At 46.7% G+C, this 13,132-nt stretch overlaps 1 protein-coding gene across 1 annotated transcript in view; it reads right to left on the bottom strand.

Moving 5' to 3' along the window:
- The window catches only part of ANKRD33B (ankyrin repeat domain 33B), an 81,970-nt gene that overhangs the window by 19,925 nt on the left and 48,913 nt on the right, over positions 1-13,132 (bottom strand). Inside the window, exon 2 of the mRNA XM_066243639.1 lies at positions 12,244-12,373. Within this exon, the coding sequence (XP_066099736.1) occupies positions 12,244-12,373 (130 nt within the window). The remainder of the gene's footprint in view (positions 1-12,243; positions 12,374-13,132) is intronic.

Here is a 13,132-nt window from a genome sequence, read left to right as displayed (position 1 = left end):
TGGGCACTGCCCCCTTCTCCCAGGGAAGCCTCTGCACCATGGAAAAGCCAGGACCCATGAGGCTCCTTCCTGGCTGATTTTGGGAAGGGCACAGGGTAAGATATGGGATGTGACAGAAGGGGAGGCCTCTTCCTGAGAATGGCAGCCTGGACACACAGGGGCTTCCCTCGAGGTGACTGCCCTACAGGCGAGAAAGCTGCACAGCCATTGTCACCCGCACTGTCTCCACCCACTGCAGCGGGGGGGGGGGGGGGGGGGGGGCCTGCCCACCCACACAGAGGCTGTGATCCAGTTTCTTTCCTTGAGGGGCTGCTGCCCAAGCAATGAACCTTTCTCATCAACTTCCAAACTAAAAACAAACAAACAATAAAAATTAGAGTGCAGACCCCTCTAGAAGCATTGCCGTCTGCTTGCTATTGACCTCAGCCCGTTTCCTGAACTCACTGCAAAAATTAAAAGGTGACACATGTAGCTGTTCTGGGAGAGAAACATTAACTAAAACAACAGTGTTGTGGGTTAACGAGCCAGTAATGGATGGGTGCCACCCTCCGGCTCTGTGACTCACAGCTCCCACCAGAATCTGATGCTTTCTGACTCAGTTCAGCCACTTGGCCCTCCACTGTCATTTACAGTGCCAGGGGAGGGGATAATGCTAGCAGTCAGGCACCCCAAGCAGCTTAATTTTTCTAAACGGTGGGTGGAAAGGGTCCTTCGGTCTCATAGGTTTGTCGTCCAGTTAAACACTCTGTGGCATCTGTCAGTTCAACTTAGCCAGGGTCCTAGTGAAACGAATTGCAATTCGTTTAGAGCCATTTCTTTAAAGAAGTGAAAGAGCATATCTGTCGCAATTTTCAGCACTATGTCCTTTGCACTGATGTATTCTAAACACTTTGAACAGGTAGGGAGAGGAAAAACTGAAAATTCACAAAGCAAACGGCCCATTATACAGGTCTGTTCTGCATATTATGTTGAGCTCAAAAAAAACCAACACATAGCCAACTCATTCAAACTACAGGCGTGAGCTTTCAACAACCCATGAAATCACACCTGCCCCTCCAATGACTTTCCCAAAATAGCAGAATAACGTCTTACCACACAGACCTCAATTAATGAAACCAGGGTGGATTCAAAGTGCTAAGAATGTGCAGATATTATTAACCTTTCTTCTTAAAAAACCATGACAACCGAAGAGAACTTTCATTTTCTTTAGTGAGATAGACAGAACATAACCTACCTTGCATAACAAAACCCAAACACATAGCATACTAAAATCTAGTTTGAACCTAGTCCAATTGAGACCTTATAGAATAGGATTTCCTAAAATCCTCAGAGGAAGCCCTTTTAAAAAGAGGGCTCATCAGATGGATCCCAGGAACTCCTTCCCTCCCAGTGACCCTTACCTTGCCTAAGAGAAAGACATAGGTAACACAAGGAATGAGTTCACGTGAAATAGCTTCAGTGGGATGATGAAACAACAGTGTAGACAGAGAGCTTAGTATTTAAGATGGTTCTGAGAACAGCCATGTTCAAGTCCCCAGCCTGCCTCTGAAACCTGGTTGAACCTGGAAAGGTGAGTCAACCTCACTGAGTCCCTGTTTCTGCATCTGGAAAATGGGAGCTAATATAAACTTCACAACTGTGAAAATTAAGAGATGTGTTGTATAAAAAGTGCTTGATATAACAGACAAATTTCCAGGTAGAAAAAATTCAAATAATTTGGGCAGGTGCTCCACTCCCAAGGAAGTGGAACACACACACCCCTGGACTTGTGGGTGGACTCCAGAGAGCGGGATGCAGAGTGGCGGGAGGGGAGAACTTCACAACAGAGAACACCGCAGACACAACTCAGCCGTGTGATCCAGCTCAACATCAACAGTGACAAGTCACAGTAATAGCAGGGACCGACAAGGAGTCTGTGCCCGAACGTTAGCCAGGCTCCTGAACCTTCTCCTAGGCCCTCCGTGTGACAGTTGGTTTTAGCAAAAATCTCCCACCCTTGATATCCATCAAGCGCCCATTCCCCCACCATCCCCAGGAGACGACTGGTCACCCTGGCCTATCTTAAGCAACAATCCTGTTAGGTTGGTTTAGCAAGAATCTCCCTTAGTCCCAATGTTTCCTCTTAATATTCCCCCCACGGACTTTCCCCCCTGCTCTTGGCTATAAATCCCCACTTTTCCTTGACCCACTGTAGCGGTGCCTCCACCTACCAAAGTGATCCTGAATAGGGTCTGCCTTGCCATCTGTAACAAGTGTCATTGAGTAATTTTTTTTCTTTAACAGTACCCTTGATACAATGTGATGAGAATGGCACCTTTCTCTGCGGTCCTCCTTCCCAAAACCCATAACTCCAGTCTAATCATAAGAAACACATCACACAAATCCCAAATGAGGGACATTCTACAAACTACCTGACAAGTACTCCCCAAACTGTCAGTCATAAAGTCCGAGAAACTTCATAGTCTAGAGCAGCCGAAGGGGATGTGACAATTAAATGATTAAATGTGATATGGGATCCTACATGGGATCCTGGAACAAAAAAGAAAAGAAAGAAAAATAAAGGACATTTAAAAAAAAAACTGAGGATGTCAGAATAAAGAATGAACTTGAGTTAATAATAAAAATTCATCAATATTGATTCATTCATCATGTCAAATGTATCATATTATGTCAGATCCTAATAACAGAGGAAACTGGGTACAGGGTATATGGGAACTCTCTGTATAATCTTCACAGTTTTTCTGTACATCTAAATCAAGAGTAGTCAACCTTTTTATACCTACCGCCCACTCTGTATCTCTGTTAGTAGCAAAATTTTCTAACCGCCCACCAGTTCCATAGTAACGGTGATTTATAAAGTAGGGAAGTAACTTTACTTTATAAAATTTATAAAGCAGAGTTACAGCAAGTTAAAGCATATAATAATAATTACTTACCAAGTACTTTATGTCAGATTTTCGCTAAGTTTGGCAGAATAAATCTTTATAAAACAACTTACTATAGTTAAATCTATCTTTTTATTTATACTTTGGTTGCTCTGCTAGCACCCACCATGAAAGCTGGAATGCCCACTAGTGGGCGGTAGGGACCAGGTTGATTACCACTGGTCTAAACTATTCTAAAATCAGTTTATTTTATAACAGGGAGGTCTAGCATAGGCTGCTTGAAAGGGATACAAGGTAAGGACAATGATTCTAGGCCCACTACTGGGTGTGACCCCCTCAATGCTGTCCCCAAGTCCTACTGATGATGGGGGCACTCACCGGGAAGCTGTGATGGGCATTCAATGAACAGAAAATAATGGACAGGTCGCAGGGAGGGCAGGAGGGTGGAGGGAAGTGCTGACTCAGAATGCTACCATGGAAGTGAATGGACAGGCTCAGTGATTGTTTGACTGAAGCCATGTAACAAAAAGAGAAAAGCCAAAGGTGACCCCTAGCACCACCAAAGCTCTGGTCCCGACTCCACTTTGGATAGCAAATGACATCTTTGCTGAGAGCGTGAGGGATAGAAATCCACAGTACACAAGCTTGAATGGATTCTCAAGCAGACCCAGCAGCACCGCTGTGTTTTCCAATGATTCTACCCCTCAACCCCATTTGGTAAATTTGAAACTTTCCCACTCTTAAGTCACCTACCTCACCATAACCCCTTTCCCAGGAGATGACACACCTCCTACCACATAGAGGGAACAGAAACCATGAGAAGGGAACTCCCTCAACTTTCCTGCATCACCCACCAACATCTCACATCCTCAGGCAGTCTCTCCTCCTTCCCTCCTACTGAGAAGTGAGGGCGATGCTGCCCCCAAAGATGTCAGTCTTTCCTGCCCTCCAGTATTTGGGCTACCAATTACCTCCTCCTCAACCTCTCCTTCCTTGTGAACCCATCAGATGGCATTCATGGCCCAAATTCCTCACCTCGCTGTTTTCCATGTGACTTCAAAATTCTTCTGTCAAGAACTGTGACGTTTGCTGGTGTGGTGCAAGCAGAATATTAAAAGGCCCTCACTCGCCTGGACTCCCTGTCACGCTGGGAGTGACAGCTCTCTCCCTAAGAACATGCCCAGGCTAATGTGATGGTCGCAAGAGGAGGGAAAGAAATGCACGGAGCAAAGGTGCCCTGTATGAAGTAGCCAAGCACACCCTAGAATAGGGTCCGACTCACCACAGACACACAAGCAAAGGCCGTTGAGATCCACTGATCCCCAGCTCATACACAGATGCATAAACAATAAAAAAAAATATGAAAATATTTTAAAGTTTGGAGTTTGTTATGCAGCAATATGCTGATACACATGCCCAAGGGTCTCCCATCTTTATATATATATATATATATGACTACCACAGTCCATTCAGGCTGCTTCAATAAACTACCATAGACTGGGTGGCTTAAACAACAAACATTTTTCATAGTTCTGGAGGCTGGGACGTCCATGCCAGCAGGTTCAATGAGGGTACACTTCCTGGTTCATCAGTAGCCATCTTCTCACTGGTTCTTCACCTGGCCCAAAGGGTGAGGGAGCTCTCTGAAATCTCTTATAAGGGCACTAATTCAATTCATAAGGGATCCATCCTCATGACATTACCACCTTGAAAAAGCCCCACCCCCAATACCATCTCTTGGAGATTTGGATATAACATAGGAATTTGGAGAGGGGCGTAAACATCCAGCTTGTTACAATGACCAACAGTAATCCCTGTGGATCTGTCTTTGCAGTCCAGCCACCTACCACTGATCATTTGACTCCCTTTCAGTCAATCTCCCAAAGTAATCTCCTTGCATTCTTACTATCTATACTCCTCTCTAATTCTCCTGAAACTGCCTTCCAACAGTCCCTAGTGACTGCCTGGTCACAAAATTCACTGGCTACCAGTCAGTCCTCATTTTACTTGACATCTCTACAGTATTTACCGCTTGTGTCTTGCATCCTTTTTAAACTCTCTTTCCACAGATATCCTGAAAGCTGACCCTTCCATTTTCCCTTCTGTCTCTCGGGCCACTCCTTCTCAATTTTCTTTATAAGCTCCTCTGTCTTCTCCTTCCTGAAATTCTGCTGCTCCTCAGATGTGTGACCAAGCCAGCTTCTCATCCCTTACACCCTCTCTTGGTGGTCCTACCCACTCTTACGGACCCAGTCATCACCTTAAAACTCCCAGATCACTTATCCCCAGCTCAGTCTCTCCTCCTGAGTCTCTTACCTAAATACCTGTCTGCTATATATTTCATTTTAAGCATCCCAAAACAAACTCAACACATGCTTCTTCCAAACCCAGTCCTCTCTCCCACATTCCTTATTCAGTAACGAATGCCACCAATCACCGGAGTGCCCAAGCCAGAAATCTGGGCTTTGACTGCAGCCCTCTATCCACCCTTTCCCCATTCAAGCTACCATGGAGTTTCTCCACCCTATCACTTAAATAACTTACAAACCCATCCTGTTTCTCCATCTCCACTTCTATCCCAGATCTGGGCCACTACATCCCGCCTGCAGTACAGCCCCTCTCCTAACTCTTCTTCTGTTTCCATTTCAGCTCCTCCATCCATTCTCCACCCTACTAGCCTGATAACTTAAAGAAGAGACACCTTTGACCAACACAACTACCACTGAAAACCCTTAATGATTTCTACCCTTTAGATGAAGTCTCAACACCAATGAGCTATCTCCTCTTTATCTGGCTCTGCTCTCCAAAGGGGAGCAGAATATGCCACCCCAAAATATGCCAGTTTGGGATAAGGATGATTTTGACCTGAAAACAACTGAGAAAAAGCAGACACAGAACAGTTGCCTGCCTTCCTCTATTTGTCTAAAAGCAAGATACTGGGTTTTCTGTTTATTTTTTGTTTTGTTTTTGTATTTTTCTGAAGTTAAAAGCTGGGAGGCAATCAGACAGACTCCCACATGCGCCTGACCAAGATCCACCTGGCATGCCCTCCAGGGGGCGATGCTCTGCCCATCTGGGCCATTGCTCTGGTGCAGCCAGAGCCATTCTAGCACCTGAGGCAGAGGCCATGGAGCCATCCTCAGTGCCCAGGCCAACCTTGCTCCAATGGAGCCTTGGCTGCAGGAGGGGAAGAGAGAGACAGAGAGGAAGAGAGGAGGAAGGATGGAGATGCAGATTGGCACTTCTCCTGTGTGCCCTGACCAGGAATCAAACCTGGGATTTCCACATGCCAGGCTGATGCTCTACTGCTGAGCCAACAGCCCAGGGACTGCAAGATATCATTCTTTTAAATATAATTTTTAAATTTCCCCACTTTTATTAAGATATAATTAACATACAGCACTATACAAGTTTAAAGTGTATAGTATAATGATTTGAATTACATGTTTGTGAAATGATGACCACAATAAGTTTAGTTAGCATCCACTATCTCACATAGGACAAAAAGAAGAGTGGAGACTGTTTTTAGACACTATCATCCTGGAGATGGCGCCAGAGGAATCAACATGACAAACTTTACTATCTAGCCTTTGTCTGCCGTTCATTGCCCTTCTCGGAGTTTGCTGCCCATGGAAACCGAACACTGCTTTCCTTTGTTCTGAAATTTCTCCACAAATATATTTTTCTATGATGAAGATGCCACATAAGCTGGAGATCTACGCTACCTCCTTGAGTTACTCATTTTTTCCTTGGGATCTCTCCTGGATACATGTTTATAAAGGTCTGGTTTTCTCTTGTTAATCTGTCTTTTATCACAGAGGTCTCGGTCAAGAACTCAGAAGGGTAGAAGAAAAATAATTTTTCTTCCCTAAATCCCTTCTTCATTCCCAGCTCTTGTACCAACATCCTTCTACTCTACTTTGTAATCACTCAACTCTCCCTTTAATTCACCTGTGTGCCACTTTTTCTCTAATCTGGTGGCCTTTGCACATGCTAGCATCTCTGCCTAGAATATTCTTCCTTACCTTTTACCCAGCTACCTGATGAGCCACCCCACCTGATGCAAGTTCTTCCTTGGTCCCTCAAGCATGATGTCACATGGTCCACATCCCCATGTAGCCACCACAACCATCATAACCCTGCTCATGAGTCCAAAACTTCCAATTCACTGCAAGTGCAATAAATATTTAGTAGATAAAAAGGCTGAAGGATTGTTACTTCTCCCTTGGAAAAAGTATACTTATAAAAAATGTTAATAATTTTCAAGCCATAATCCACATTATCTGAGATTAAATGGTCATTACAATGACTATTGATTAATCAAACATTTTATTGAGTACCAATATGGGCTAAGAATCATATTTACTCTTTTATTTAAAGAAAGAAAATTGACAATAAACCCTTACTGCTCTAAAAATGAAAAAATGTTACAGAACTTGGGTTGTCTAAAGACTATCGGTTTGACTCCAAGTACTCAAAATGCAGTTTTCCAAAGCAGGCCAGTAGAGGGAAGTATTGACTTTGGAAACAGCACATCTCACAGGCGCTGCAGAAAGACAAGACCGGGCCCCATCCTGAAGAGAGAGGAAAATGCAGACAGGAGCCTGAGCCAGAGCAGAGGCGGGTGGCTCGGACAGGCCTGCCTCCTGCGGGTGGGCGGGCGGGTGTCTGAGCAGCAGAGTGAGTCAGTTCAGATAAGCTCCAAAAGCCGGAGTTGACAGGAAAAGGCAAGGGGATGCTAGGAAACCTCAGAGACTCACCGGGTTCTGATTTCTTAAGTGAAAAAGTAGAAAACAAGGAAAAGAAAAATGTTTCAAGAAACTCATAAACATCACAACAAAGTCAGGCTGAAATTACGATCACAGGTAGTGATAATAAGAAGACAAACAGAAGGAAGCGGCATTTACTCCTGGCTTCTGGCCATGTCACAAATTCTCCTCTGCAGTGACGCCCTCCCCATATCCAGCTGAGAGCCAGGCCTCTCCCAGGCAGTCCGGGCGGAGCCGCTGCTGGCACCCCTGGGTTGCCCCACTGCCACTGTGTCCCCAGCAGCACTGCGTGAATAATGCCAGGCTGGCTGGCTCTCGGTGCATTTCCTTCTGAATTTTTAAAAGAAGTTCAAGAAACAACAAGTTTGAAGGATGCACCGAAGATTACTTATACCCAACTGACATCATATCATCACCAGTTCTAAGAGCCCTCTGCCTTCTTATTGCCCATACCCCAGCCGCTGGATAGAGGAATTAGAAACAGAGAAGGCAAACACACAACTCCATCCCTGCGACTTAACGTTCACTTCTTTGCTTATCTTATTTAGCATTATATTTTTGTTAGGGGAGGTATGGTAGAAGTTGAAATTACTAGCTAAATGAGATTTAGGGATTATTTGAGGATTTATTGTCGTACATTCTCTCCATTGTAAGGTCTAATACAAATTTGGCTGTATTTTTATTGTGCATTAAGTCGCCAAGAAGGTGAGACCCTGTGGAGAACGCCCAACAGGCAGATCACAGCATCTGCATCCTAATTTATTCCCACAGACGCTGAGTGAGGCCTGCAGAAAGCCAGGACTCCCAATGTTCAGGCACCCAACACAGTTGCAACCACAAATAATATTAACATGTGGCTGCTTTAAAGTTTTCTTAACCACACACACTCTGCTAGGGCCAGTGCTGACTAAACCAAGTCAGATGAGGTCATCCACCTCCCTTGCCAGCCACTTGTTTCAGTTTGGGCATGTGACCTGGCCATGAGAGGTAAACAAAGCTCTGCTGGAGGCTTCTGGAAATGTTTGCCGGGCCTTCATGGGATCTCGAGAGAAAAGTCAAGAGCATTTCTGAGAAGCTGGCCCCAGGTCCTGACATCACAAAGCCACCCAATGAAGCAACCCTCCAACTAATGCTTTCAGACTTGTCACGTTGCAAGAGAAGGCAACTTCCTCATCGTTGAAGCCGTTTCATTGAGTATTCAGTGAAATTGTGCCCAAGACGTCATAACCAATCCAAGGCTCCAATGAGAATCAGGCAAACAATAAGAGAGTCTGTTTGGGATCAAATAATACTGAAAAGTGATCATGTCCACAGTTAGCAAGAACAACACCCTTGGAAACTTGCTGGGCAAGTATAAATTGGTATAACTTTTGCTAAAGGCCTCTTGGCAGCAACCATGTAAATATGCACATTTAACATGTGCCTCCCCTATGAAGAAGCATTGAGTTCTAAGGATCTGTCTATTCATTACTTCTTTCTTTCTCTGCCCTGCTTTTGCAGGGAGGATGACCTCCAAAACCTGCCCTGCTCCTTAGCACTAAAGTCTCTGTTAGCTCAGCAGAAAAGCGGAGTGGAGAGAACAGAGGTAGGGATTTACTCCTCTTCCCCTCCCCCACCAGCCCAGGGGCCTGCCCACTCAGATGTCTCAGGTTACAGAACCTGCGACATAGCCCTCTGTCAGGGTACCTCTTTCCAGACACCTGCCCTTAACCTTGTTCCCCCTACTCCACTAACAGTGCCCTGATCGTGTCCTCAGCCCTCTGAACACACCTGCAGCGCCACCTGCTTCCAGCCATGACCCTGCCAAATACACCCTCCTCAGAAACGCACCCCCATGCACAAATGACTTCCCCTTCCCATCAGACACTAGACTAAAGTTTGGGAGGCAGGAGAAGGTGTGCTTGGGTTCACCATGGCAGACCCAGCCGTTGGACATGAACTAATTGCTAAATATATATTTGTTTTATAGAAGGATCTTGTATAGAACGGATGAGCTACTGTTTATTGAACTGTCTCACAGTCATTGTACATGGCATAACATAACAACCATAAACACACAGACACACTCAGAAATGTACACTGTAATAACAAGGTAAATCCTGTGTATGTCGGTCGACATAGAAAGTTATAGATCTATTATGTGAAAGAAATTTAAAATCACAATATCTACAGTATTAACCTCTTCATGTAACTAAAAATGGAAGCATACCCTTGTGTTTAAAAAGGAGAGGTCTAAAAGGGTAAGTAGCTGGAACTCGGTCAAGGAGAGGGAACATTTGGGAAAAATAAAAAGGATTTTCCTATAAGGAAATATTACTAGACATCTTTTGGAATTAAGAAATCATCAAAAAATAAAACTGGTTATGAACTGGAAGAAAACGGGACATCACCCGATTCTAGCAGCGAAAAGCCTAAGCAGACTGGCAAAATAGCCCATGGCGGACAGGACCAGACCCTCCGCTGCCTTCTTTTATGCTCACTTTGATTTCATGACTGCTCCATATCCCACTGACATCTCATGTGGGTCTGTGGCTTCCCCAGATTTACAACCCACTGAGAGGCTCCCCCAGGCACCATTTAAAATGAGAACCTCTAAGGAGGGGTCCCCAGACCAACAGCATCACTGTCACCTGCAAACTCACTGAAATGCTCCATGCTCCCCACCCACCACCCACCAAGACCCCTTACTTTGCTGCCTCACCACTTCAAAGGCCCGAGCACAAACGGAGCCTACCTTTTCACTATACCCTTTGCAGTTCAGCATCATCCCGCCCAGAAGGCTGAAAGCCATGCCAGAAACCACCTGTCCCCATTGCCCACATCGTGACCACTGAGACCCAAGCTTCCTGCCTCACTGCTCTAGCTACTTCTGCACCTCCAAAACTATGTCTGGGCCCACAGCCAGGATCATCTGGCCCATATCACCTCACACCCAGCCACATGCCACTTAAATGCATGCCCTCACATTTTATCTACACCCTTAATGACCTGGCCCCTGCCTCCTCATGGGGCTACTTCTTCTCTGTGCTAGACACAAGCAGTCCCACAGCCACACTAACCTATGCCATGCCTACAATGCACCAGGCTCCCTCTGGGCCCTGTGGCTTTGGGATGCACTGGCTAGATCAGCCTATCCCTAACTTCTCCATCACCAGCTCAAGCCTCGCCTTTTTCACAACCCGTCCTAAACCACCAGGCCTGATGGGGTGTTTTCACTCTGCAGCACCTAGCGCACCCTCTAGCAGTCTCCATCAGATGGCTATTGAACTGGAGAATTATTCAAGGGCACACTGCCGTTTACTCCCATACCCCTGGTCCCTGACCCTGCTCCTGGCCAACGGGAGGTAATGAGTGATGAACCCATGGTCACTGAATGCCTCATGATACGCATTTACACTGAGCAGCTCAGAAAGTTGTGCACCTGGGTTTTCAAGGCCTGGCAAACTTTACTTCCATGCTGGCGACACTTCACACTCTGAGACCTGATAAAGTGACCGTATGTCAGCACAGCCATCCCCACCCTCCGAGTTGGGGGCCTCCTCCACCTTACGTGTCCTGATTAAAAGGCTCTATGCCCAAGCTGCTTCCCAACAGGGGAGTAAGATTGCCAGGTGCTGGTTTCTCCAGCCTCCCTGGGCTCTGTGCTCAGTCACCCACGCTGGCTTTGACGCGGAAGCCGATGATGAAAGATGGGCTAGGCAGGTCTCTCTCTGAAGACAGCGGCTAATGTTCACCTTCCATAATCAACATGCAGTGTGGTGTGTGGGCATTTTTTCCAGCTTCTCCAACCTACAAGGTGAGGTGCCACACCTGTTCTTTCCAGCTCAGCCAGAAGCAGCTTCTCTGGAACTGAGAACCTGTGTGATGCAATGGATGTCATCTTGGAAGCCGAGAATTTTGAAAAGTAGTCAGTTACAAAGCCGGTAAATACCATGGTTAGAAATGAAGTGTGGTCCTGAAGCGACAAGCAGAGCAGTCATGTTTGTCTCAGAAATGTCTGAATGCAAGTCTAGAGGAGGAGCACACTCAGCAACGCCAGCTAAGTAGCCTCATGAGATGACAGCGGGGTGGAAGGACACTTACTGGGAGGCACTTTCACTGGGTACCTCACAAATAGTCCCACCTTGCTACACTGACACACTCCCAGCAGGTAGCTCCTGGGTGGCCTTGTAAATACGTCTACTCTTATACGTTAACTATCACCAACACAGGATCATGTCTCTTCGCTGAGTTTACCAGCATCTTTCTGCTGCTGCGTCAGCGACGTGGGGTGCGATGTTGTGAAGTGACAAGGAGGCGGGACTTCCGGTGCAGCTTCATACCCAAAAGCTTTGGGGAGTTTTGAGGTTAGATCGGCCCAATCCCGAGTCCCGCCCTGGTGGGTAAACTCTGCACTGTCTCAAAGGCACGGAAACTGGGCATGCATACCCATCGCCTTTTCCTTGTACTTCTCCGCAGTAGAACAAGATTCATGCTCAGTTTCCATCCTTATGGTAGTGTCACGAGCTAAGGTCGTGCGCAGGGACCCCACACACCGCAGCAGTGCTCTCTGGCCTGGACTCTGGCCAGAGAGAGAACCCGGGTCTTACCTGCCTGCGCAGCTGTGATTAAGGCCGTGTTCCCCTCGTTGTCCTGCCAGTTGACATCAACATGGGGGCACTCTGCTAAAACCACCACGACATCCACAAAGCCGTGGTAGCAGGCGACAATAAGGCCGGTCTAGGAATAAAGAGGAAAGCGGGTCAGAGGAGCAGAGCCCGAGCCTGACCACTGCAGAGCCCGGAGCACCCACTGTCCCCCAGGGGCTGGACCAGCAGCAGGGTGAACAAGGACCCCCAGTCCCGGTTCTCAGCAGCAGTTTAGAGCAAGCCAACCGTCTGTTCATTCACAAATGTTCGCTGAGCATCAACTATGAGAGAGGCACCATGCCTGGGAAACACCAGAGAACCAAGATCCTTGCCTTCATGGAGCTTGCCTTCCTCGGGGAAGAGGTTTGAGGGGGTAGGAGGGACATAGACTGACCTAACAGATAACTAAGTGACAGAGTATTAGAATGTACACTGGGCTAAGGGAGGTGGTTGAGTGAGGATGCTAGGGTGGGCTCACTGAGCAGACACTGGGAAGATAAAAAGGAGGTGAGGGAATAAGCCAAGGGGACTTGGAGAGAAAAGTCCAGGCAGAGGACATGCCTGGCCCTCCCAGGGACCAGTCAGGAGGCCCGTGGAACAGAGTTGAACAAAGAGGAAGTCAAAGAAGCAACAGGTCCCAGGTGGCCACAACAGGAACAGGGGTAGGTGCCATGTGATAGGCCCCTTCTGAGCAGTCAGTTGCCAACTGTCTGCATGACTCTGGCTGCTGGGTGGACTAGAGCCTAGGGGACCAGGATGGCAACAGGGAGACCAGTTAGGCAGCGCGGGATACAAATTGGGGGATGCAGTATAACAAAAAGTATTTAGTCTTTGTCCTCAGATCCTAGCA

Source organism: Saccopteryx bilineata, chromosome 1 (genome assembly GCF_036850765.1).
Source record: "Saccopteryx bilineata isolate mSacBil1 chromosome 1, mSacBil1_pri_phased_curated, whole genome shotgun sequence".
Classification (NCBI taxonomy): Eukaryota; Metazoa; Chordata; class Mammalia; order Chiroptera; family Emballonuridae; genus Saccopteryx; species Saccopteryx bilineata.
This window is presented reverse-complemented; position numbering and strand designations above follow the sequence as displayed.